At 44.2% G+C, this 27,860-nt stretch overlaps 2 protein-coding genes across 7 annotated transcripts in view; one reads left to right on the forward strand and one right to left on the reverse strand.

Moving 5' to 3' along the window:
- The window catches only part of LOC112157780 (protein FAM184A), a 63,998-nt gene that overhangs the window by 28,259 nt on the left and 7,879 nt on the right, over positions 1–27,860 (reverse strand). For 2 of the 6 annotated variants that reach the window (XR_002921210.2, XM_024290780.2), the window contains exon 1: positions 13,938–14,522. Coding sequence is in view for 5 of the 6 variants with exons in the window: in XM_024290780.2 (XP_024146548.1) it covers positions 13,938–14,093 (156 nt within the window). In the remaining variant the exon portion in view is untranslated. Of the gene's footprint in view, positions 1–13,937; positions 14,525–14,749; positions 14,782–14,864; positions 14,915–15,160; positions 15,238–27,860 lie in introns of those variants that run through there. The other 4 variants (XM_024290781.2, XM_024290782.2, XM_036210466.1 and 1 more) reach the window with 4 other exon arrangements.
- Positions 23,585–26,028, forward strand: LOC112157783 (hydroxycarboxylic acid receptor 2). The gene is made up of 2 exons (XM_024290784.2): positions 23,585–24,817; positions 25,043–26,028. The coding sequence occupies exons 1-2, from the start codon at positions 24,269–24,271 to the stop codon at positions 25,520–25,522; spliced, it is 1,029 nt and encodes a 342-aa protein (XP_024146552.1). The 5' UTR covers positions 23,585–24,268; the 3' UTR covers positions 25,523–26,028.

Raw genomic sequence — 27,860 nt, forward strand, 5'->3', positions numbered from 1 at the left:
AGGAGAAACGGACCGAGGAACAACGGACGGCGTTAAAGTCGCCTCTGGAATAGAAACGGACGAGGAACGAACCGAGGAACAACGGACCGAGGAACAACGGACCGAGGAACAACGGACCGAGGAACAACGGACCGAGGAGGAACGGACAGCGTTAAAGACGCCTCTGGAATAGAAACGGACGAGGAACGAACAAAGGAACAACGGACCAACGAGGAACGGACCAACAAGGAACGGACCGAGGAGGAATGGACCGAGGAGAAACGGACGGCGTTAAAGACGCCTCTGGAATAGAAACGGACGAGGAACGAACCGAGGAACAACGGACCGAGGAACAACGGACCGAGGAACAACGGACCGAGGAGGAACGGACCGAGGAACAGCGGACCGATGAACAACGGACCGAGGAACAACGGACCGACGAGGAACAACGGACCGACGAGGAACAACGGACCAATGAGGAACAATGGACCGACTAGGAACAACGGACCGACGAGGAATGGACCGAGGAACAACGGACCGAGGAGGAACGGACCGCCGAGGAACGGAAGGAGGAGGAACGGACCGACGACTCACAATGCCAAAACGCCGATCCAGAGTCTAAAACTATAAAAACACACGACTCTTGAAGACTTAAAATCTGTTTTTAGATATTTTGGCATGTTTGAAGTTGTTTTAACATTTCTTTACACTTTTCTAAGCCTTTTTCAGATCAACAAAGTAGAGAATGTTAGTTTCATTAACAGCCAGAATGTAGAAATAAGGAAATTATGATTAAAATATGTCCAAACATTTTTATTTCTCTTGACAACAGAAAAACTTGACTTAAGACTCAAAAAACCCTTAAAATTACAGTTTTGAATATTGACGATATTCATTATCATTACTTTGATTGCTCTAAGAATAAATTCTAGTTTTAGATTTAAAAATGATTTATTAAGATGGGCCAACTTATTCTAAGATCTACATTTTCTACATGTTCTGTTCTAATTATTACCCTAGTTTTACGTCACTATAATCAAAATAAACTACAATGAGATTCATAAGAACTCACAAAAACACAAACAATTTGCTTAGAACTAACAAAAATACTAATTTGGCTGTAGAACATTCAGTTCTAAAAAAGTTTATTTTTTAGCCAATAATTTCTTTTTTTAATGTTTGCTTATGGGTTTGGAGATCTTATAAGATTTCTTTAGTAAAAAGACTTCCTATATTGGACAGATAATTCTACTTTATGGTGATTTCCTTCCAGTTATCTGTTTCTTCCCCCATTTTCCTGCAGAACTTCACATCTTCAACTGTCCAGAATCAGTAAAAAGAGGAAGATGTGATGATGATGGAAGCAGCAGATCAGATGATGGAGAAAAGCTGCAGCTGCTCTCATGACGAGAGCGGGTCTTCGTCTTTTATTTTATTTCTGTTGAAAGCAGCTGGAAAACCGTCAGCTGCAGTAAATGTTATTGTGAATGTCCACGTCTGCGTCTCTGTTCATCCTGACCCTTTCTTCGTACAGACTACTTCTCAGAGGCTCCTCCTACCTCAGGAAGCAGAACTCTGAGGTCAGACTCCCGTCACTCTTCCACACAGCAGAGTAAATCACTTAATTTGTTCCCAATGTGCTGAACAAAGAAGGTCCAAACATCAAAAACAGGATAGAAAGGTTTAAAAAGATCAAATAAGTGTCAAATTATGAAATCCTGCCAAAATAAAACCCCAAAATAAAGACTGTGTCTGAAAATTCTCTGTTGAGTCAAAAGAATCCAATCATGAAGAGAAGAACATCCTGAACTCAATCTGTGTAAAGGAGCAGAAAGCTTCTCTGAATCCTGCAGCAGCTCAGCTTCTCTGGAGTGAGGATGGACTCAGACGCCACGTCTCTCTGACCACAGCCGGACAGCAGGTCCTAACCTGCACAGCAGCAACCTTCATCAGCTCTGATGACTCTGATGACCGCTGAGCTGATGAGGTAAACACTGAAACGCTCAGGGTTACGGAGAAGCTGAAACATCCTGTTCCTAAAGATGAAGGAGAAACCAGAGGCTGCTTTCACGCATGCGTGTGCATGTCTATGTGCCTGCATCAGAATCAGTCCAGATCCAGTCAAGTGTTCGTCCAGTATCAACATCAATCCAGTCTCGGTTCAGTGTGGCTCAAACTCCACTTTCAGTTTAATATTGGTCCAGTTCTGGTCTAGTTTGGCTCAGTTTCAGTCCCATATCCATCCTGGTGTTTGTTTCAGGGACGTTACTGGTTTAGTGGTCCTCTAAATCACTGATCCTTCCCATCCACCCATCCTTCATTAATTCATTCATTAATTCTCCTTCCTATTGTCCCCACCACAGTTCTCCCAGCATACAATGCTGCATCTTCAAGAATGCGATGCACTTCCTTTCATCCTTCCTCTGTGAAGATGGGATGTCTTTACTGCTGCGGTTTCTGCTGTTTTCAGGAGTTTTTTGCTTCAGAGAAACGGCCGTCTGAATGAAGGTTTGCATTTACTTGGAATAAACTTATTTTTAGAAATCCTTCCACAGTGATGCTGATGCTCAGACCTGCAGATTAATCATCTGAACACGACGATCATCGTGGTTTCTGCGAGGGACGAGCGTTTCCCTGAGAGATCAGGTTCACCTCAGAGGATACAGCAGCTGAAGTTGCAGCATTTTACCAACTCGCTGGTCTGCAGAATCAAGAAACTGCTAAAGATGTTCTCTGCAGGTCTCTGAAGAAAAAGAATAAATCAGAGGAAGAAACAGATCTGTGAGTCCAGACTCCTCAGCTGCAGCTTCTCTTTATTCCAAACAGGATTTTTTTCTTCATTAAGACGTTTTCCAATCAACGGCTGAAGGATAAAATGCAAAAACAGACGCAGTTTTACACCAGAAAACAGTCATTTTGGCTGAAATTGGTATTTTTATCAACGTGTGATGAAAATGATGCCTTACTTTTGTTACGGTTGGCTCCAAGCCGTAACAGAGTCTGGACACTGATTCTCGGTTTGAAACCCAACCGTACGTTACATGAATGAACTGAATGGTGGGACGTTCTTGTTCCATCCAGACTGCACACCATGAGGTTTAAAGTGTCAAACACGTACGGTTATCACATCCCACCAGGGTTAGTGCGAGATGACGGACAGGTTTTTCTTCATTGTTATTTGCTAATTCACAACACAAACTGAAATAAAACCAGAACCCAAAAATCGAGGTTTATACTGAATCGAATCGTTTCATTTTAATAGACACATATGCATCGTACAAATCATCTCCACCAGACAACGCAACGTACACGAAACTGGGCGGGGCAAAGGAAAGGACGAAGCTCTGACGAGTTCACCCATTGGACAACAAAAAGAGAAAGCCACACCCCCTAAATGTGTTTATTTTTGTTTTAAAGTCGATAGAAAAGCGTTCCTCTCTGCATCTACCACTAGCGGTCTTTAGAAGAAGAACATTTGGTACTTCCTGGTTTGTGTCCAACAGGAGGCGGGGCTTAGTGAAAATGTAAAGAAGGTTTGGTCTTTTGAATCTCCTCACAGAAGGTGAATCTTCCTCCTAAAACCAAGAAGACGAGTAGAAAAGGAAAACGTCTCAGAATCAAAGTGTTGAGAAAGAAGTTCTTCATCCTCTTGGCGTCTGCTATGAGTAACCAGGAAGAACAAACGTCTCCCTTCAGTCAGAACTCTCAGGTGTGACTCCAAAGACCAGAGTGCTGTCTGCAGGTGAGGTTTGAGGGGAACTGCTTCAGTCCGATCCCAGCGAGCCGTTTGGACTGAAGCAGGAGACGTGTGGCGCAGAGCTGAGTCATGGAGGTGCGATCCAGGATTTGTGGAGGTCCAATCAGGAGCAGCTCTGACACAAACAAAATATGCTGCTGCGAGCTGCCAACGCCAACATGAGCGGCTGCCGCTCTGGGACAGCTCGCAGGCGAGGAGCTGACTCAGTAAACATGCAAAGGCAGGAGCAACACAGACTAGAATCAAACGTCAATATTTGAGGAAGGACGTAGAAATGTAGATAAGAGTACCCATGATTCCACCTGCAGACACCCGGTTAAAGGAGTTCCTGCTTCTTTCATCCAAACATCATTTGTCATCAAACAGTAGAAAAGTGAAGCTTCAGGTCAGAGCTTCACAGTTCTGGAGTTTCAAACCTTCTTCTGACTGGAGATGCTGGTCAGTCCGTCATCACAACAGATCTGGGGTAGACTGACTTAAACAATGAGATGACATCCAAACAGACAGATGATGGGATGTGGGGGCAGGCTTACTCCACGCAACAACTCAGAGGTGAGTTTCTTATGAACTCCTGCTGCTCTGCAGAAACTATGTCCTATAAAACCTGGTTTTTAGATAAAAAGAGCATCATCAGAATGATCGGAACGCTTTGGAAACAGATCCACGATGATCGTGACTTAAGATGAAGTAAATAAAACTAAAAATAGATTTTATGTTGAATTTGAGTGGGCAGAATAATAAGAGAAGTTAGTGTGTGAATCAGAGCTCCCCAGAAACAGCCTGAATGAATAAATGCTGAACGTCAGTTTGGATGTTTTAATTCAGAGGTTGAGTCATGGAGGGGGGGGGGGTAACAGCAGCCTGTTCAGCTGAGGAACAGCCTGATTGCAAGCAGCGGGGGGGTGGGGGAGGTTGGGGGTTGGCTCCACCTCCAGCCTTTCCTGGCGTGAAGTCAGACTCTGATTCAGGTGGGAAAGTTAGAGATTCTCAGTCAAATGTGGTGATTTTATTCTTGGGGGAAAAGTGCCATCCACTCAGGAAGTGGGTCGTGACAGTTTTTATTTTAATGGAGTCAGACGTCACCCCCTCCCCCCGAGGAGGAGGAGCCACCGGCTTCTTCTCCGTCCTCACACAGACTCTGGTTTCCACAGGTGCCTGTTGAGGGTTGAGGTATATTTAGAAGCGAGTAGGTAGACTGTAATTACATTCTGGAACGGCTGGGGGGGTTAAGCATCAAATCACAAACATACGCATGGAACGACGTCTGATTGGCGAGGCTTATTGCAGCTGTTGTCATGGCAACTGGACACGGTCCCCTCCGCAGGAGAGGAGGAGGTTGGAGCGGAGTGACGGTGGAGAACGAACCATCAAAGACGAGGAAAAAAGGCGGATGAGGGGAAGAAAAGGCTGAGATGTTCCTGCAGAGAGGACAGGTGAGCCTGAAGGACCACCTGGAGGTCCAGAGAAGATGAGCCACTTCGATGGAAATCATCTCAGAGCTGAGCTGCTCTTTACATAAATATAAAAAATGATCTTTTTAGCATTAATCAGTGTATGCTGATCTGGAAGAATTGAGATTTTCGACCATCTTTGATGTCAGACCTCCATCAGTGATGAGGGGTCAGTTTTTGCCCCAGTTTTGAGGGCATCACTGCAGGTTTACTGCTCAGCATCAGAACAGTTAATGTGATGCTTCAGTTCCAACACAAAACTTCTGATGAGGAATAAAAACGTCAAGTAACTTCATAAAAATTCATGAAAAAAGAAGCTTCTGTTTCTGCATCCCATAATACAATATCAACTAATGATGAACAATAAATTTAAAGACTAAAGAATATTATTTATAGTTTCACTTTGGGTCAAATCAGATTAAACTAAAACTAAATGAAAATCAGATTATTAATTAAAACATTAAGAAAATATCTGAAATTTTCAAATGTGTTTTTTCGTTTCTCTCCATCTTTGTTCTCAATCTAAAGTTTCAGTTCAAATTTGTTATTTTTGGGGGCGGGGCTTTGATCTCATTGGCTACTGGGACATGATGGACATCTGGTCACTGGTAATGATTTCCACCCAGAGCAGCGTCTGTTATAAAAAAATATTTGTTTTCATTTGTTAAGTTTTAGGTTTATCGTTTTTTTATTCAAATGTTTTCCTTTTTCATTTTTTCATTTTAAAGTGTAACCAAACAGGACAGTTGGAGGCCGATTTCATTCTCAGTCCAGATTTGAAAATTACGACTGAGTAACAGAATCAAAGATGGGCGGGGCTTATATACTAGAGCTGCTGAGCATGATGATGCGGAACTTGTGGGACTTACACCAGTTGACCAATCACAAAATTCAACTGCACTGCATTGTTTCAACCTGTAGGGGGCAGCAAGCAGACCGTTTTTGACGATATTTAACACCATCAGACGTCGACTTTTCTACCAGACTGAGAGCCTCCCTCAGGTTTCTTGCTAGAGCTGGAGCTGCTGCAGCGTTTCTGAAGGTTTCAGGCAGACCATGAGAGTCTCCACCGTTTGGAGTTACTGAGATGTTGAGAGTCTCTTCAGTTATGGAGCAGCAGAACCAGGACTGGATCCACTGTACGATACAGTAAACCGGACTGGTGTGCTGTAAAAGCACCAACATCGGATTCCTGAAATGAACTTTAGGATCTGAAACCATCTTTGGTTTTGGATGAAAATCCCAAGGTGACATTTGGAGGTTTTCTCTTGGTTATTTTATCATTAACAAATAAAAACCTGTTTCCTGTCCCGCCTCGTGTGTGAAAACATCCTCTAATCAGAGCTTCCTGTGGATCCGAGGATGTGAAGACTGACGGAGAGGTGAGGGTTGGAGGATGTTCAGAATGAGGTCAGCCGCGCCCGAAGCGACCATCTCTGAACCGTTGTCAGCCTGATGTGGTCATGTGACCTCCAGCAGTCGTTTGTTCAGGCTGAGGCTGAACATGCTTTTCATTCTGTGCTTCCTCTCTCAAAGACTCGACTGTTTCTGAGCCGGATCTCCCTCCTCAGAACCTCAGAGTTCTGCTTCTGGTTCCTTTTAAAAACAGACCGTTTGGTTCTTTGGTTTAATGAAATGGTTCAGAGAAATGAAGATCAGTTTCATTAAACTGGACACCGTTTACACGATGTCTTAAAACAAAGAAACACATGAAACATGTTTAGAGGGATTAAAGGAACTCTGAGGTTTTCTCCTAAACCTTCTGAGAGGAGAACCAAAGTCTGAACCACTCCGTAGGAGGTGCTATCGTCTCCGAGTTCTGACCAAAAGCAGACTAAAGAAAAGCACCTCCTCCTCATATCAGAAGGAGCTCCTGCTGCTCCTCACTGCTCCTCCTTTACCCAGCATGCACTTATAAAAAGTCTTCATGTTTTCAGCTCCTTCGGATTCACACTATGGCTGTTCAGTTCTCCTCCAAACACATGGAGCTTTCAGCACCTCCTCTCTTTGGTTCTCCTCCTCTTTTTGGTTCACCTCCTCTCTTTCATTCTCCTCTCTTTGGTTCTCCTCTCTTTGATTCTCCTCCTCTCTTTCATTCTCCTCTTCTCTCTGGTTCTCCTCCTCTCTTTGGTTCTCCTCCTCTCTTTGATTCTCCTCCTCTCTTTGGTTCTCCTCCTATCTTTGATTCTCCTCTCTTTCATTGATGTCCAACAGATGTTTTATGCTCTTTTAAGATCACGGTTACGTGTGGAATATGCTTATTTCAGAGTGACTGAAAGGCTGGAGGAATTCTCCCAAACCTGGGCTGTAGAGAAAGTTTTGTGTCATGTGACTGCTGATGGGGAACTCCTTTTCTCCTTTTGAACCTCAGAGTTCATCCATCCATCCATCCATTTTCTTGACCGCTTCGTCCCTTTCGGGGTCGCGGGGGTGCCGGAGCCTATCCCGGCTACTGAAGGGCGAAGGCGGGGTTCACCCTGGACAGGTCGCCAGTCTGTCTCAGGGCCGCAATCACACACATTCACTCTCACATTCACACCTAGGGGCAATTCAGAGTCACCAATTAACCTATGAAGCATGTTTTTGGACGGTGGGAGGAAGCCAGAGTCCCCGGTGAAAACCCACGCATGCACGGGGAGAACATGCAAACTCCACACAGAAAGGTCCCAGCCGGGAGTCGAACCGGGGCCTTCTCGCTGTGAGGCAAGAGCGCTAACCACTGCACCACCGTGCAGCCCTCCTCAGAGTTCATGTCATCATTATTTCTTTTCTTTTTTATCATGTGGATTAATTTGTAAATATTAGAATGGTCCAATAAAGGGCATTTTAAAATCAAATCATTTTCATTCTCCTCCTCCTCCTTCTCCTCCTCCTTCTCCTTCTCCTCCTCCTCATTTTCATTCTCATCCTCTCTCTGGTTCCCCTCCTATCTTTGGTTCTCCTCTCTTTGATTCTCCTCTCTTTGATTCTCCTCCTCTCTTTGGTTCTCCTCTCTTTGGTTCTCCTCTCTTTCATTCTCCTCCTCTCTTTGATTCTCCTCCTCTCTTTGATTCTCCTCCTATCTTTGGTTCTCCTCTCTTTGATTCTCCTCCTCTCTTTGGTTCTCCTCCTCTCTTTGATTCTCCTCCTCTCTTTGGTTCTCCTCTCTTTGATTTTCCTCCTATCTTTGGTTCTCCTCTCTTTGGTTCTCTTCTCTTTGGTTCTCCTCCTCTCTTTGATTCTCCTCCTCTCTTTGGTTCTCCTCTCTTTGATTCTCCTCCTATCTTTGGTTCTCATCTCTTTCATTTTCCTCTTTCTTTAGAAAGTCCACTTGCGTTCACACTGAAGTGGACCGTACCAAGAGAACCAATAGATTAAACCAGACCAGGACTAAACTAGACCCAGACCAGAACAGAAGAAGACCAGAACAGAAGAAAACCAGAACCAGTCCAGGATTACACAAAGACCAGCATCTGACCAGGATCAGGCTTAAATCAGACCAGCACCAAACCAAGACCAGACCAGGTTCACACCAGGACCAGAACCAGACTAGCTCTGTTGGTGTGAACGTGTTCCATAATTTCAAAGTGAATCCTAAATCAGTTCAGCTGCTTGGCGTCTTAAATTAAACTCTTCATGTCAGAATCTCTGAGGACAGAATGGCCTTTAACCTTTAATGATGAAGATGATGGCGAGGAAGACCAAACAGGAACGCCATTTCCATCCCATAAATGATTCATGCGAGTCGTGCGACGATGACTCTGTTTCTCAGGAAACACCTTTGACTTTTTGCTGACATTTTTCATGGATGTGTTAAAGTTTGTCCACATTCCTGTGGGATTACATTACCCAGAGTTCCTTTCTGCTTGAGCCGCTCAGGAACGAGTCAGATTATGTCAGAGGGAGGAGCAGAACGGTCTCCTCCAGACGTCTATGGACCGCCCTCTGCTGGTCGTCTGGTCTGAGGTTCTGTGACAGCGGCCCGGTTCTGCTGCAGTCCTCCATGACGGTTTCAGTCTCCGTGGTGAACGATCCACCGTCAGAGAACTTCCTCTGGGACCCGCATGAGGTTCTGCTCAGCTTTCAGCTTTGCTCACAGCGCTGCAGCTCGTTGTGTTCATTAACGCTCGTGTGTTCAGTGTGTGCTGATAGTGTGTGTTGATAGTTTGTGTTGATAGTTTGTGTTCACAGTGTGTGTTCACAGTGTGTGTTGATAGTGTGTGTTCACAGTGTGTGTTGATAGTGTGTGTTCACAGTGTGTGTTGATAGTGTGTGTTGATAGTTTGTGTTGACACGCTGGTTTCTGATGAGTCTCGGAGTCAGAACGCCAGACGACCTCGAGCAGAGATCTGCTGCAGAAACATCAAACCAGCAAACGGACGGAAAAGGAGCCGTTGTTTTTCAGACAATCAACTAAGCGTCCGAAGGCTGGCAGGTATAGGAGGGGCGGAGCCTCAGGCTTAAATCCGCCAGACCCAAAGACAGAAGTTACAACATTTTGAAAGGGTTCAAATACAAAAGTTCTGTCACATCAGGACCATTTCTATGACATAGGAGACTTTTATGGAGATTTTGATGTCACATTTTCACAAAGCCACGCCCCCTTTGAGTGACCTCACACAACAGCGAGTTAGATAGAGAACGAGAGTTCATAAGAGCTCAAACTAGCCATTAATCAGTGTTATCATCTCTGACTCATTTAAAGCTCCACCCTGAATGATTTCTTAAATTCGTTCTTTGTTTTACTGCTGAAGAATAATTGAAACAAACAAAAACTTTGTTATTTTAAAATTAATGATCAAAATCATTAACCTGCAGCGTTTCATTCGTCAATTCACTCTCAGGTTCTACAAACGTCTGCGATGTTTTGAAGGTTTCGTGTTCAAATCTAGAACCAGGAATGTGTCCTCCAGGCCTCCAGGGGGCGCCGCGCAGAACAGGAGCAGCCTGAATCTCGAGGACATTTGAAAGCTGTAGAAGGAGCAGCATCTTCTTAACCAGATGTTACTGACATCAACCCTGGGTCCATCGGGACCGAATAAATAAGTGGAGCCAACTGATGACAGAATTATAAATCTCTCCTCAGTTTGAACTTAAATAGGTTTTTTATTCATTAAAATCCCTTTCAAAGTAAAAGCTGAAGTCGGATCAGGAACCCGAGGGTTCTGAGGACGGCTTCATCCTCGTGTTTCTTTCCTCCTCCGTCGGAGCGACCCCCCCCTTAATGGACGGGAGACTGAAGGCGGAGTGAAGTCACGGTTCTCCCTGCTGTTGTTTGGATGTCCTTTAGCCGGAGGAGAGGACAGACTGATAAACACGGAGAGCGCTGCCAGAGCGCCGCCGTCTTCAGGAGAGAACAGCGGAGGGAGGGGGGACACTTGATGGACTGTTTGGATAAAAAAAAAACTATCTGTTTTAAAAAGAACAGAAATGCTGAATTAACAACAGGTAGAGAAGCTGAGCAGCACACCTCTACCTGTTGTTAATTCAGCGTTTCATCAAAGAAGACTTGTCATTGAGACCCCGCCCCTCCTGTGTGCACTGGTGTGTCACATTGAACGCCGGCGGGCTTTGTTTTCCGCGCTGGCCAGCTCTCAGCCCCCATTTTCCCTCCTCCTGTGAGAGGAGCAGGGCAGATCTTAATGAAATCTGACATGAAGCTGTGACAATCAGAGGAGGAGAAGCATCAGGTTGATCTTCTTTCCTGAAACGACCTCCTCAACCCCAAAGCTGAAGAACGCCGTCCTCCACACAGGCTCCGCCCCCCATGTTTCTGCCTCTGTTACAGTTAAGAACATCGTCTGACACCATGAGGTCCAGAACGTGCAGCAGAACCTTCACTGACCCAAAAAAATCCATGGAGAAGAACCACAGAGAGAAGGAGGAGCTGGAGCGGGAATCTTTTCCATGAATTCCAGAGAAGCAGAAGCACAAACGAAAACTGAAAAGTCCTTTCTGAAGTACTTGATACAGAATATTTGTGGAACATCAGCCTGATGATGGTTTCATGGAAAGGTCCATCCTCACACAGAGAATTCTCCTGGATTACAGCCTTCCGGCTTTAGGAAGAGTTTCTCTGGATCATGTTTGGTCACAGAGAAAACTTTTCAGTTCCCGTTCTCCCAAATCTTCATCTTCTGCTCCTCCAGGAGGAGACGTGGAGTAGCTGAAGAATGATCCTCTTCTGGGTGGAATATGGTCGTGAATGGAAACGTCAGGATGGAGACGTTTTAGCCTCCGTATGAATGAATTCATAATCGGAGGATCACACTAAATCCTCTTATCTTCGGTTTATGGGATGTCCTGCTCTGAGGAGGATAAACCTTCACCAATGTGGGTTAAAGCTTCCTGGATCTTCAAGAATTCGCCTGGAACGACGCGATAATGTCAACTAATCTGTCACGAGAGGACATGCAGGACGGAAGGAAGAACGTTTCAGCCGTCAGCGTCTCCCTCACCGCGTCCTGACGGTTTCATTCCCGACTCACATCGAAGGTGAAGCCAGTCGGGTATCGCTGATAACACACACAACTACACAAAGACCTGACCGAAATATTTCTCCAGAAAAACATTTATGAAAGAAAAAACTTCCCAGCCTTTCACTTGACATAAAATGTGTTGCCATGGCAACCAAACTCCACCACGGCCCTGCTCCTCCTCGGCGAAGGCCGAGTTTGACTTATTGAAACACAGCTTTACAAATCACCATGACGGCAGCTCTGCAGGAAGAAAGCGCCACGGCCGACACGTCCTCCATCACCGACCCTGAAGCTGGACGCCGCGTTGCAACCACCTCCAGGTGCTCGCCCAGCCCAGAGGTGGCGCCGATCAGACACCCAATCTGATTCTGTTCATGGCAGCAGGACCGGGAGAGCTCCACGGATGCTGGAGGAGGCCTCGTGCATGCGCGTGTGAACGTGCACGGATGAGCGGCGGCGTGAGCAGATGGCCGCTCTGCTGCAGCTTCACACAAAACACCGGTGAGGCTCAGATGGGTCGCCTGCAGGAAGGGAAGCTCGCGTTTGAGAGAAATTCTCCTCTTTTCTCAGGACAAAGAGGAACAGAATGTGCAGCCAAGTTTAGCTTCAAAGCCTCTGAAGCCTCAGCTGACACACCGCTTTCCATCAGCACTTCAGGAACTCACAGACGAACACGAATATCCTCCCAGCAACCAAAAAGTGCAGAAAAACAGTGCAGACGAGTTTAGATCTACTAGAGTGCAAGCTATTGGTCCTAGATCTACAATGAAACGTGTTCTGTTGTAGAAAAACACACTAACATGTTTGGTCGTTATCTTGAAAGACACAAATGTGTGCAGTTAGGGGAGCTGTTTACAATGACTGTATATGAGAACTGGACCAAGTGACTCCTCCCCCCTGGTGTTCCAAACAGGAAGTCAAAATCTCCTTGACTTCTATAGAGAAATAAACAGCTGTTACTTCTAAATAATCTTTTTTTTTTTTACAACAAGTTATTGAAGTCATAAACTGATCAATCAGAGCCCTCCATAAAAATAGGCGGAGCCTGCAGCCCCCCAACATCCAAAACCTTTGACAGATTTTATGCAATCTGTTTTCAAGGTAGGGGTGTGGCTTTCCAACGAGCTGACTCCTGATTGGTGAGAATGGTTGCTATGGAAACGGTAACTAAGAGCGACTTGGACCAATCACTGCTCATTGACGACGTCTGGCTCCAACATGGCGGCGTCCGTATCAGGAAAAAAGGTGACACAAATGATTTCATTTGGATGGAGCTGGAAGTAAACCGTTTTCAACGGGTGATGTCACACTGACTCGGTCCAGTCCTCCAATACAGACAACTATTATCTTAATCTGTAAATGTTTATAAATTTATGTCATGGTCTTTGGAAGTTTGAAGGTTCTAGGAAAATTCCGGACTGCATCCAGAAGCAGGAAAATATTGGGAGAAGCTCAGGAACACCGTGGACTGACGGCGCAGGCTTTAACTCTTTAACTCCGGAGCTCCAGAGTTTATCTTCTTTCATTTATTGTCATTTTTGGATTGACTTGATGATTCCAGGAGATTTTGAAGGAGAAAAGTGGAAAATTATCTTGTTAACAGTTAAAAAACTAAAGTCTTTCAAAGGTTTCGTCTTTAAGAGTCACCATGCAGCTACTCTGACAGAGCAGGAGTTTTCCATCAGGGTTCTGAGGAGCTGCAGCAGCTCTGGTTTGGGCTGACCACAGCAGAACCACAGAGCAGAACAGCTGAGATGATGAAAAGTTTTTTTCCTGGGACCAAAGATCGAGCTGGGGGCAGTTTCTCAGCATTTCAGGGTAAATTAGGCTCACAGCAGAGGCATCGGGTCATTTTTCATTCAGACCTTAACAATGGAGGCAGAAGTTCCTCTCTGGTGGTGAAAGCTCCTACTGTCACTGAACACACCAGTCAGTCAGTCAGAGTTCTGCTGTCAGAAGCTCCTGGTCTCCAGACTCAGAGGACAGTTTGTTCGTCTGAGGTTGGAGCTGCAGGTGAAGCTGCAGGTGGAGCTGCAGGTGGAGCTGCAGGCGAGGGTTCCCTCATCACTAAACCGCAGCTGTCAATCAAAACCGTCTGCAGGTGACCTGATGACGTCGGATCATCAACATCATGTAACGTCTGTGTGGAGGTGCGTTCAGGGGACTCTGTTAAACTGAACGTCTCAGAACACAGTGTTCATAAATGACTGACCCGGGTCACTGGAGAACCGTTCCGGACCACCCGGGACCGGCTGGCCTCGGAGGAGCGGCCCGCGCGCGCGCGCGCCTTACCTTGGTGAGCTGCGCGATCTTCTTGCTCATCTTCAGGTGCAGGTCCTGCGTGTACTCCATGGCGAGGCCGGCCTGGAACGGCCCGGAGGAGGACGGGGAGAATTTGCCCTGACCGGCGGGGCAGTAGAACGGCTGCCAGCCGGAGCCGGTCGCCATCTTCCCGGTGAGGATGAGTGATGGAGGCTGCGGGGGGAGGGGGGAGGACCCGCCGATGCTGGGGGCTGGGGAGGGGGGTACCGCGGCAGGTTAGCAGTTACTTCAGAAGATGGAGCCCCTCCGCCCGCAGGCTGCCGAACCGAAGAAGCGCGCGCTCATTCTGCCGTCCGTTCCGAGCACTCCTCGCGACGCGGCCGCCGTCACCTGCCGTTCCCGCGCGGGGCCCTCCCGGTCACCTTGATGCCGAAATTCAAGCGCGGAGCCCGTCGGCAGTCATGTCTCCGCGTGCGTTCCGAGTGTGCTGCTGCGGCGGGCACGGGGCAGGGACCGGCGGGGAGCGCGCGCGCGGGGCTGTTGCCATGGATCACCTCAACAGCTCGTGCTGCATTCACGTGCTCCCGGACAAACCCAAACGTGAGCGACGGTCTGACGCTTTATGAGCCGCGAGAATGACGAGGACGTGACTGATGATGATGATGATGAAGGCGGCGCTGAAACTTCCGTTTATTTATAAAACATTCATTTACAAAATAAAAGGTCGGGTTGAAGGCGCCAAATGGAAAAATAAAACGTTTCAGTGCAGAATGTTCTAAAATGGTCTTTTTACTGTTGTCGATATAGAAAACAAACAGGAAGGTTTGTGTGTATTTACTCACTTCCTCCAGCAGAACCAGAACCAGCTGAGAACCTGAAGGAGACAAACAGAATCATCAGAACATCTCTGCAGGACAAAACCAAGTCACTGACTGCAAACAGCCACAGCAGACTTACTAAAGATCCGCTTCATCAGAGGTTCAGTTCTTCATCACATCCTCTGAATTCTATAAAAACACAAACACCAGTGAGAGCAGAAACATCCATCATGAACAGAATCTAAGTTCTCCTAAAGCTGCATAAGTCCTGCTGACTCGTGGAGGTTTTGACGGTTCTTCAGGAACAGACATATGAACATCAAAGCACGTTCCTAGTTCTTGGTTTGAGCAGACGTGTAGATGTCACAAACTCAAATGTAATATATTTACTGAGTCTGCGGTCTGCAGCTGCAGTCGTCCTCTCCATTCACTGACCTGCAGCAGAACTTGGCAGATGTTGTTCCTCGGACCGACCGGAACCATCAGCCGTGGAGCTGATCTCCAAAGCCTTCCTAAAGAGAGGCAAAATGAGAACAAGGAAAGACTCTCTCCATCTGTCTTCTAACCTGCTGTTTCTCTTATGGGGTTGCTGGAGCCTGTCCTAGCTACAGTAGGGTGGGGGGGGGTTCACTCAGACAGGGACGCTGTAGAGTGAAGTCTGATTCTGGACTGAGAGTCGGAGAAAAACCAAACATGCAGGGAGGACCCAGACGGGACCTTAGGGTTTTCATTGATGCTTTTTAATGGTTTATATCTAAGACAAATGAACTATATTCTTTAATCTTGTATTGAAGGGTCTTTTTGAGCTTTTTCTTCTACTTTGAAAGAATTTAGTAAAAGTTAATTTAAAGGAATCAAAACCAAAGACAAACAGCAGAAACATCAATATATTCAGATTTAATCTAGGATAATTAGTCATGAAATATTGGAAAACACATGTAAATAATTCAATTATAATGATTAAATCATAAAAAGAGCTAAATGCACACAGAACACGACACATTAGAACCATGAAATATTAAGTTTGTCAGATGGAGCTGAATTAATTGTTTGATAGGGAGCAAACTTATATAACCCTATTTAGTCAAATCATTTATCTTTTAGTTGATGTCCATCCCTTTTTAAAGCTCTAACTTGACATTCTTCATCATAATACTCCACAATAAACATGAAACTGAACAAAACAGCCACTTCTGAGTCGTTCATTTTGTCTTTTTTTCAGTAAAAGTTGGGATCAAACATTTCCTTCTGTTACGTAACAGATCAAACGTGTAGAGGGAAAATTAAAACATATAAACCCACAAATGAAATGAACGTGAAAATCCTTCTTAAACAGCAGACGAAGGTAAACGTAATCCAGAGGTCCAGGGATTTCACAGCTGAGTCAGAACTCTAGGAACGTTTGTTTTAGGACAAAAACCTTTTGAGACGTTCACGTAAAATTCTGAATGAAATCGAAGGTTGTCAGGGACGTTTGATGTGATGGTCAAACTTCAGAGACGACTGAGGGTCCACTTCAACTGTCAAACACAAAGACCTCTGAGGAAGGAAGGTTTGCAGAAAACATCAGCAATGCACAAAAAAACCTGAAAATGTTTGATTTTTTTCTCTTCATCATTTCATTTTAGTGCATCAACAAAAAGAAAACCTTCTGTTCGTCCAGCAAATGACCTGACTTAAAAGTGTGTTCAGTGCAGAACTCAACATTAATGTTTCCAGAGTCTCAGGACCAACGTTTGCATGACTCTCAGAGCGAAGCTCTCCTGTGGAACACCCACCTCTGCACGCTTTAATCAGCCTTACAAAGCTGGATCTCCATCTGATGTCCAACACGATCCGTCAGCGTTTGCCTGTGATGGACCTCGTTTGTAAGTCGCTCTGGATAAAAGCATCTGCTAAGTGAATACATCTAAATGTTCCAGTCTGTAGATAACCAGACTAATGAAGAGATGCTCCAGAACATCCAGGTGTCTCTGGAGGCAGAAGACTCAGATCTTCTGTTTGATTTCCTTAAACTGAAGAGACGTTTTATTATGAGGATGAAGCATACGTTTCTGGTCAGATGTGAAGCACAGGTTCCTCCACAGAACATGAACGCAGCTTCAGCCAGAACCCTGGAAGCTGGGAGCAGCAGGTTCTCCACTCAGATGCAGAACATTCTTCTTCATGCTTCTTCTGGATTTTCTAACATAAAGAGTGTCATCTGTTCTCATCCGGCTGATGGAATAATTCACTGTTCTCTGGTGCATTCAGCAGCAGTCATCCTCTCCATTCAAGCACACTCAACGGCTGCTGTTGCTGCTGCTGCTGCGCTCACAGCAAACCCATCATGGGACGAGGGTCACGGCATGGGTTTTTAAACTGAGATCAGTCTGATTGGTTCTTCCTTTAATGTCCTCCATCTTTTATTCATCCCGTGAATTACTCGTCTTGTATTCAGTTATTCATGACAGCAACATAAAGCACTCATGCAGCGCCTTGAACATCTAGCAGAACGACAAAAAGCCTCGAAGCAAATCAGTACCAGGTTTAGACCCCAAGGAAGAATCACTGTGCGTGACAGAACATTCTGAGAGTGGCTGATGAAGGAAGAAGTTCTTCTGCTGCAGGAAGAAGTTCTTCTGCTGCAGGAAGAAGTTCTTCTGCTGCAGGAAGAAGCTCTTCTGGTACAAGAAGAAAATCTTCTGCTACAAGAAGAAGTTCTTCTGCTGCAGGAAGAAGCTTTTCACTGTCACTGCTTCTTCAAACCTCCAACCGAGTTCTTCTTCTCGTATTTACTGGGAGGTTTCCTGAAAGCTGGAGGAGCCACACCAACCAGCTCCCAGACGGTTGTGTGGAATCAATAACAGCTCAGAATCGGACCGAACACGAGTCCGACACTTCAGAATAAAAGGTCCCAGAACCCGGCAGCCGTTTCTGGTGGGTGATTAAATCCCTGAATGCCCGCTGCAGTCGGCGCTCGCCTCTAAACGGAGGCAATTAGGGGAAGAAGCATTACTGAGCGAGCCCAGACACCCTGAAGGCCTCTTTCTCTGGCCTCACGTGGAAGTCACCCAGGTCCACCGCCAGGGGACGATTATTCTTTCTACTCCGATCAGCAAATCAATAAAGCTGAAAAACACAGAGAGGCAGCACTTTCCTTCCTTCACAGCCTCCCTTTTCTCCTGGAGGAAGAAAAAAAGCATTTTATTTGATTCACTCCTAGGATACAAAAATGACCTTCATGACAGCAGAGGAAATATGGAAGAAGCTTTGAGACGAAAGGGGAACTAAAATAAACATAAAAGTGATTTAAAACACAGATCATCATGAAAAACTGATCTTTATGGGAGAAAAACTCAAAGACATCACAACGTTAGAGGATTTTACTGCAGGAAAATCTTCTGAAGTCACACTTTCATAATGGATTTTTGAAGATATTTTTGTTTGAGGTAAAAATATTTGAAAGTGTCACAGAGTCAAACTCACACCGAAGCTACGAAAGGACTTACTGGAGCGTTAAGGAAAAGGAGCTCCACGACCTGGGAAGGCTCAGGATTTCAAAGCTGACGGACATCCAGGATCTCTTCTTGGGAGATCTGGATCTCCTCACAGGATCTTCTCTCACAAACCCCTTCTAGGACCTCCTTGTATGAGCTCCTTTCAGGATCTCCTCATTTGATCTCCTTTCAGGATCTCCTATTTGGATTTCCTCTTGGGATTTTTTGTCTCGATCTCCTCTCAAGATCACACATTAGGATCTTCTGTAACAACCTCCCCACAGGATCTCCTCCAAGGACCTTGGATCTCCTCTTTGAATATCCTGTCTCAATCTCCTCTTAGGATTTCCTTTCATGATCTTCTCAAAGAGTCTCCCTCTCTGGATCTCTTCATTGGCTCTCCTTTCAGGATCTCCTCTCATGACCTTCCTTCCTCCTGTCTTGATTTCCTCTCTGGATCTCCTGTCAGGATCTCCTCTGTGTATCTCCTCCAGTTATGTCATGCAGACAAAGTCGATGCGTGAGACAGCAGACTCACAGCTTTCCTCGTGGAGTCACACGTTTTTCTGAACGTTTCTCAGCAGGCGTCTGATGCCAGATTAGATCCTGAGAAAAAACTTGGGAGGATTTGTGAATGAAGTTCATCCAGGAGGAGACAAGGGAGAAGCTGGTTCAGATCCGGAGGACTGAATCCTGGAGGGATTGACCCCTGACCTCTGCTGGACTCATAGGGTGGGGCTGCTGGACGCCTGGATGATAATGGGTTTCTGTGAGCCGTGACTTCACCGTCCACGACTTCTGGACAGTCCTACAGAAGATTAGCCCCTCCCTCCAGGAGAACAGCTGGTAAACCAGAGAGAAACATCAGAACAGACAGAAGAAAACGGATCTGAAGACAGAATCTCACTGGTTTTCTCTTTGGGTTTTAGTGAGCCAAAGTGCTGATCCGGTTCTGCTGAGCTGGGTCCAGACAGAGCTGGTCTGTGACCTCACAGCTTCACTGGGTCTCTAAAAACAATAACCGTTACATAACAAATAATCTCTGAAATGATAATCTGAGCACACGAGACTTTGCTGCGTTTCCAACACGTTTCAGCAGCAGCTGCTGTTTTGATGCAATCATCCAGATTAATTCATGTTTCAGACGGAGAAGCCACCAGATTATTCCACCAGAGGGAACGGAGACGCAGAAGAAGTTACTGAACTATCAGCAGAAGAGGAATCTTTTTCCTGCTTGTAAACCGTTTAACTTCATTTGATTTGAACTGTTCTTATTAAAACCTTTGAACCACATTGTCTATAAGTAGAAACATTCATTTAAGGAATTAACTTTTTCTGAGTTCCTCATCAAATTTGTCTCCAATGAAGACTTTAGAGAATAAACAGTGAGAGGCAAACCTGTTACACAATCACTTTATCCAATCACATCATGGAGGCTGGATTTAGACCCAACCTGAGGCCGCCGTGTGTCTGTACCACATCACAACAACAGAACTTCTCTATAGATCTGTAAACATGACAGACGAGCAGCAGCTCCTCAGTCGGGACGGACCGATGCCTCCTGTCCAGACATTAACGCATCCTTGAAGCCAGGATTTTCCCGAGCTGCAGCCTCCCGGGAAAAACTGATAATGGTTTAACTCTGTTCCGCCTCCAATCTGAAGTCTCATTTATAGTGAAGGAGAATAAAAGGAGTGCCCAGCAGTCACGGGGCAGAGCGGTGGAGCACGCCTTCATACTTTGATTCATTAAACAGAATGTTTTTAGAGGGTCTTCTCCTGCATCTGCAGGCAGAAGCTGAAATGTCAGACTTCTGGGCAGAACAGTTTGTTCCTCCATCAGAACCGAGGTTCTGTAAGGCAGCAGCTTCACCGAATAACTTGAAGAACAATAAATGAACAAAAACAGACACTAAACATTACAGTAAACAGACTAAATGAAAGAGCTCCACTGCTGCCCCCTGGTGGTCCTGGTGCAGCTTAACAACACTCAGAAAAAACGACATGAAAACGCTTCTTTACAGAGTTAGCGTCACGTCGATGTGGCCGACGACATTTAAGATGATTTCAGGAACTTAACCAGACAAAAATTGTCTTTGTCAATAAAGGTTTAAGGAAAAACAGCAGATTTCCACCAGTTTGAAGCTTTTAAACTAGAGCTGCACAACATGAGGAAAACTCTGTGTGATATTAGTGATCAGATTTATGACTTCCAACAAATAGCAAAACAAAAAACTAAGACATTGTTTCCATTTCACTGCAACAGTTTTATTGAAATAAAAGTCAGCGTTAATTATACTGCAAGTTATCTCAAGAAGAGACAAGTTAGAACTTATCGAGGAAACACCAAAGAATAATGATTCTCCTTTGTGGTGGTACTGGTCAAAGCCAATATGGACAACAGTTACTGTACAAACAATATCAGTGTTGTGCACTGGAACATTTTTTAAACACATTATGGTTTCTCTGTCTGAGCGTGTGTGGAAACATGCAAAGTAACCATTGATTGTGATTTACACATCTTTTGTGACGTGAATCACACAAGCTGATATGATGTCAATGCATTTTCAGTTGATTGTGCAGGTCGATTTTAAACCGATTTTTTAAGCCGATTTTGGAATTAAGAAGAGTATTTTTGTATGCGTTTATTCCCACATGTCCACTAGTGAGCTAATTGTAGAAAATAATAAAAAAACATGCTTCATTTAAAAAGGCAAAAACAGACTAAATACATTTTAAACAACTAAAATCTGATAAAATGTTAAAATTATAATAAGTAGGATTAAAAAAAATTCTGAAGTATGTAAATCTTTACAATTTCACCCCGAGAACCCCCAAGCCACTGTTTTTTCTTTTTACATTTTATTCTATTATGATTTTATTTTAAATCTTTACTTTTTGGTCCCTTATTATTTGCTGCTACCCAAAATGATTTTTTTTATCAATTACTTGTTATTGATTTTTGCACTCTTTACAACACAAACACCTCCCTCCCACACAAGTACACCCAACACACCCAAATCTCAGCATATAAGTAAATTATACGTAAAATATATAATTAAAATAATTACTTATACATACTTTTACAACTATAAATAATTAAGAAAAATAAATAAATAAGTAATTAAATAAATAAAAAAACACACATTATACAGAATTTAACTAATAGTAAAGATGTAGTAGGCAAAGCAAATAAAGAAAACAAAATATAGTTATCCCTTTCATTGACCTTTTTCTCATCCAGCTTTCCTTTCTTCCCTCAGCTGGAACACAAGATCACCTTTACGTTCAGCAGATGTAGTTTAGTCAGCTGACCCAAAATGAATTTAGACCAAATTTAAAAATGAACTTTAAAAGCATAGAAGACAATTATGATTTTTATTAAATGAATTCATGTTTTTAAGGAGCATTTCTACTGTTTTAGTAAAGCAAAACAAATTCTAAAACATGAGTGGGTGTTTGCTGAAGTCAGAGTCCACCTGTGAAGGTAACAGTTCTGCACTTCATGGTATCAGAACAGGTTTGGTGTCTCTAAGTTCTGGTTGGGCGGTCTAGGGCCAGCATTACCTGCAGCAGGTGAGCTTTGTCCATAAGGAAGGCAGATTAGAGGAAAACATGCTTGGAGCCTACCACCTGAGCTAACAGGTATGCTGTGTGACCAGATGCTGCAGTTGAGCCTGACGTGAGGCCGACGTCAGATTTACCAGCGTGGTGATGACTCAGCACCTCACGGGCTGCAGGTAACTCACTCTTTACCTCAACGCTGTTCTCAGAAACGCTGTTCTTTTTTTTCTTTTTATTCTTTCTCCATCAGAGCGCAGCAGCTGCTTCCAGGATGACATCCATCCCTCTCTGCAGACGTTAACCTGCTCAGAATCCTCAAACTGTGAAGCAACATTTCAGAGAAAGAGCGACGTGACTTCCATCTGCAGAGCCGTGACAGACCCAGAAGATAAGCAGGAAGAGACGTGGAGCTGATTCAAATCTCAGACTGCGGTTTGTGTCTAAAGTCGTTTCCTGGACGATATCAGGAGACGCGTTCAAGCTTCATTATAGGTCACAAAAACACACAGATGAGTGAGAAAGGACTGGAGGATGTAAACGACGAGAAGAGCTGAAGTCTTCTCAGAAAATTAGTCTGAGTTCTGGATCATGTGACTCTCAAGGATTTGAAAAGAGTGGATCCTGTCAGAATAAAAGTCTTTGGTGAGGAGTAAACTCCACCTCCTGGTAGAGGCTGTTGGAGGAGCAGCACACAAAGGATGTGATTGCAGCTCGGCTGTGGTCGGCGTCACGGTCCATTTGTTCAGCAGACAGATAAAAAGCGAGAGCAGAAGCTGAGTGACTGCTCAGTTCTGTTTAATCACTCACCAGTTTAAACCAGGACCGCGTTAAATTACACATTTAAAGGAACAAAACCCTGAAAACGATCAGACAATAAAACACGAAGAGCTAGAGGTCAGACTGAACCTGTAAAACATTTACAACCTCCATAAACCTTTAGATAGAAAACACAAAGGAAAATAGGATTTTACTGTCCTTGTTGCTAAAGAAATAAATAAAAGATCACAGTATTCTGTTATGCTGTGGGGACAGCGCCCTCTGGAGGCAGGAGTGAGAATGCATCTTTGATAGCTGTGGGAAAAGTCCAATTTACTGTAGTTTTCTTGGTTTCAGACACTTCCCGTTTGTGATATCTGAACCATCCGATGATGATAAAGTTTGCATGTGACAATAAAAAAGTAGATTATTCTTAAGTGTGTTCCTTTGATGAGTATGGATGTGCACAAATGGTTCGATGCAGTCGGACAAAAGCTTTTTGAAACTATAAAGGATTTTTGTGAAGTTACTAGGATAATTTGAGTCTTAGTGGGATTTGATATTATTAATTTAATTTTCAGAGGAAGTGTTCAGTTTTCAGCAGATAACACGTTTGCTTCATGTCAAGATTTGATTAAGTATTATGTTGATCTGATGGTAAATATCTTTACAGCAGAATTGTTTCCTGTGGATTCAAAACCATCAATTTTAAAGTTAAGTGAGCTGCACGTTTGTCACTGTTTTTGGGTGACGATACGACTGCACGGCAGACTGCTCAACTTCCGAAGCTACCATGAACGCCCTCAGAGGCGGAGCTTAAACGACCTCTGTGCTCAGAAATATGGACAGGTGGGGAATCTGATAAGATTTGGGTGATCCAGATTTAAGCTGATTTCTGTTCATCAAATCTTCTCATTTTTATCTAAGTAATAAACTGCATCCACTGCAGCCTGAAAGATGTTTGATTTAGTTGACTTTCAATCTTTCAATGTAAATAAAATGATGGTAAAGCTCATTTACTCCAAGTCAAACTCAGATCCTCTTTTGTAAATCCTGAATGTTTTTAAGCTAAACATCAGATTATTAGACACAGAGATCATGAATAAAAACTAAAATCCTGCTGTTCCTGATAACTGGTTAGTATGTGAACCTTTACAAACACGACCTCTGGGTTTGTTGCTGCAGAATTTTAAGGACAGGATGAGGACATTAAGGTTAACAAGCTGGATACTAAGGTGACGAGTCATCATCAAACATCAAAGGTCATCCAGGTTTTAATGTCTAAACCAGCTCAGTATTCTATCATTGTTGGCATGAAAGGGTTAAAGAACGATAAAATCAGAGTCTTGTTTGTGTAAAAATGTGTTTCTTCAAGTCAAGAAGACCGTAACTAAACAGTTTGCTGACAGCATTTACATAACCAAATTCAATTGGTTCAGGGGTGGAAAGCAGCAGGTGACTCAGCTCTCCAGGAGAGTGACAGGTGCAGCAGGGACACGACCGAACAGACGGTCAGAGAGGAGCATCGACACGGAGGATCACTGTCATCTCCAGTCAGAACCTCAACAGAACTGGACTGATTTAAGGGCTGAAAGGAGGATGTTGATGCTGAAAACTAAAGCAACAGAGCTGAGGAAACTTGTCTGACTGGATTTCTTTTTGATTATAAGGTAAAGCTGAGGAGTCAATGCTGGCGTCTGGATGAGCTTGTTTTTTTTAAGGCTACATCAAAAGTGACTGCTCTAATGGAAAACAACCTCAGTATGTCTGACCATCATCAGGATAAGAGCTGCGACGCCACACACGAGGAAATGTACAAGTTCTTTGCAGGTGTGATGATCTTGATTTTCATCTTGGCTCTGCCTCTGAACGGATCCGTTCTCCACTTTTTCATATTCAAGCTCAAGTTCTGGAAATCAAAAACCAACCACGTGTTCCTCTTCAACCTGGTGCTGGCTGACATCCTCCTGCTGGTCTGTTTGCCGATCAAATCCTATAACTACATCATGGGGGAGAGGAGGAGCGAGAACGACTCGACGTGTAAGGCCATGCTCTTCATGTTCCTCCTGAACCGCGGCGCCAGCATCGCCTTCCTCACCGTCACCTCCATCGACCGCTACTTCAACGTGGTGCACCCCGGACGCAAGAACCTCCTGAGGGCGCTCAAGAAATCACCGCAGATATCAGTCCTCATCTGGCTTTTGCTCCTCCCACTCACCGTTCCACCCATGATGAAGAGCTTCAAGTGCTGCAGAAGCCTGAAGGATCACGGGGAAAACGGAACCATAACAAAGGTAGAGTCCATCGCAAAGTTCAGGTCAAATCAGAGAACTCTCCTTAGGAGAAAAACAGTAAATCCAGAGTGATGGAACCACAATCCCCGGCTTTCATGTGCCTGTCCCAAGTCCGGATAAATGTAGAGAGTTGTTCATCACAAACCGATTGATCATAGTCGACTGCAGTGAACACTCTGAACTGGAACAAAACATTTACCAAAATGTTTTATCTGTTCGTTTCAGGACGTGGTGGACAGCCTCAACGAGGTGGTCTTCTTCACCCAGATCCTCATCCCGTTCTTCATCCTGGTCTACTGCACCGTCCGCATCATCAACCGGCTCAGGAAGAAGACGGTCGGGGACAGGACCAAGCTGAAGAGAGCCGTGGTTCTGGTGACCACCGTCATGGTGGTGTTCTCCTTCTGCTTCCTGCCCTGCACCATCGCCCGGATGATTCTGCTGGTGGTTCGGGTCCAGGAGATGAGCGAGCACATCCAGGATCAAGCGGATGTGGTCTTCGACGGCCTCCTGGTCCTGTCCTACATGGACTGTCTCCTGGATCCGCTGGTCTACTGCTTCTCCAGCACCAGGTTCAAGGCTCTGTACCTCTCCACGTACTTCCCGTTTTTAGCCAAAACGTCTGTAATGCGGGCAGACAGCTCCACGAGAAAATCCGCTCAACCGTTACCCTGCAGAAGGGATTCGGTGGTTCTGGATAGCTGATGGTCTGGAGTTTTTCTGAACCTGGACTTCTCCATATGGATGTAGATAGAGGGTTGACTTGAAGGGCTGCAGAACTCTGAGGGACCTTTGGACAGAGTCACATGGACGTCACACACCTGGGAGGTGACCCAACCCTGATAGACACTAAAAACCACAACATCCATCCTGACATTCAGCGGGAACGGACTGACCTGCTGTGTCCGCAAAATGTTCACATGTGCTGGCCATCAATTGTTTGTGTTGTTCTTCGTCTATAAACAAACATGAGTGTTCTCGTGTGGTGGCGTGCTGCTTCACGATGTAAACATCTCTGCTGTGTAAACCCAACGTAGGACTGGAACACTACGGGTTTTCATGGAATACATATAAACTAGTCTAGAATTGTGTTAATGTGTCTTTATTAATAAACAGATTATATTACCAATAATGTGATTTTATTGATGTTTACTTGAAGTAATAGTGCATTAAAGAACAAGGATTAATTTCTGCTTGATAGAAGAAAGAAAACAAAGTCTGACACAAGCTGTGCGTGTAATAAAGAACACAATTACATGTTGAATTCTAATCCTTAGTGACTAAAGCTAACCTCTGAGACGTTATCATCTTGAGAAAGTGGTGTGAACTATTACATAACGTTGAGGTACTGACTTAAATGCTACGTTCACAGCAGGTTCGTCAACCTGCGTTCGATCGATCACTTCCAGTGGAAAGTCTATGATAAATGCATGTATATGAGCGTCCAGACTTCAAACGTTTGGGTTCCAGTGTTGATACTTTTTAAGTCAGTTTTTGGGAGTACAAACACGATTCCATTGAACGCGCGTCTAAAGTTAGACCAGTTGAACTCAGATTTGGTAGTGAAGTATGGATGCCGCCCTTTTCAAAACACAAGAGTAGCAACTGCTTCATGAAGGAGAAATTCATATCTTCTGCGTCCGCATGACATAAAGTCTGTCATTTATCAGAATACAGCAGTGATAGAAAAATCTGGAGCTTGATTCACCATATTTGCTTCCACATTTCACACCAAGCCTCTTCCAACTGTGCTAAAAGTGCTAGTATCGGGTAGCGACAGTCCAGTGTGAACGCCGTTTGAATAAAGCGTGTTCAAGAATGCCCATCTAGTGCGTTCTTGAACACGCATCACATGCCTGGTGTGTAGATTTACCTCAACATCTGGAAATGTTGAAAAGCTTTATATGAACTATTATTATTAACCTTCATTTAACTCTTGTGATTTAAATGCTCTTTCCTAGGCAAGAATCAATACAATAAAATACAACAAATGTTAAACATATAGAACAGAGTTCCAATGTTGATTTAAACTTCATATAAATTAATTAGTTTAAACATGTACAATTTAGAGAATCAGTCTTAAATTCTTGTAATCTAAATGAATGAATTAAATAGATTAGGTAGTTTGTTAATGAGATTAGTTATTAATTAGATTAATTAAGACATCACTGATATTGTTCCTAAAGTAAAACTTTTCCCAAACATTCAAAGGCTGGTGAAGCACCTGAACTCCAGATCCCACAGACGGGCTTTAACTGCCCATGAAGGTCTAACCAGAAACATGTGAGCAACCGAGCTCTCAGGTCCTGTTCCTCAGGTCAGTCTGACCTTTATCGTGAAAACCTCCCAAAATTCTCGTCTTTTTCAACCATTTCTTTGCTGATCAAACACATTATCAAAATTAAAAAGCAGTAAAGTCTTATTTATGACTTTATGAAGTTCCAGTTGGAACAAACAAATGTGTTTTCACCTGTGATATAATCACTTTGTACTTAGTTGTAGTACTCTGAACACACACTAGGTGGTGTAACAGGAGCTCTCTCAAAGAGTTTAATCTCAGCGCCTCTGCAGAAACATGCCTCTCTTATCTGTCTGCGTGACACGCATACATGCACATGCATGAGGATGTGACACATTTAGTGTTTTAGTGACCAAAAGAGTTTGTTTGCACAGACTTATGCAATTGTGTCATAAACTTCTCCATGATGACACTTCAGTTCTTCAAAAGTTTTCAGGAGAAACCACAAATCAGAGAAACTATCAGTGAGAAGGTTCTCGTCGCAGCCAGAACATCGTGTTCTGACACGTTAGAGACGGAACAGGGTGGGGGCAGCATCAAGCTACTGAAGCTGAAAAACACCCGTTTAAAGACTGCATATTTTGACTTAAGTAGCAGCACGGGAAGAATGTGGACTGAAGAACACATGAGGGAGAAAAAGAAGTCCTTAGACCGGCTTTTTGGAGAGGCTGTTGAGTCGCTCCAAGTTATTCATTTGGAGTCTACAAACACGATTTCTAGTCTAGTGGAATTTACAAGCCTCTG

Source organism: Oryzias melastigma, linkage group LG24, assembly GCF_002922805.2.
Source record: "Oryzias melastigma strain HK-1 linkage group LG24, ASM292280v2, whole genome shotgun sequence".
Lineage (NCBI taxonomy): Eukaryota > Metazoa > Chordata > Actinopteri > Beloniformes > Adrianichthyidae > Oryzias > Oryzias melastigma.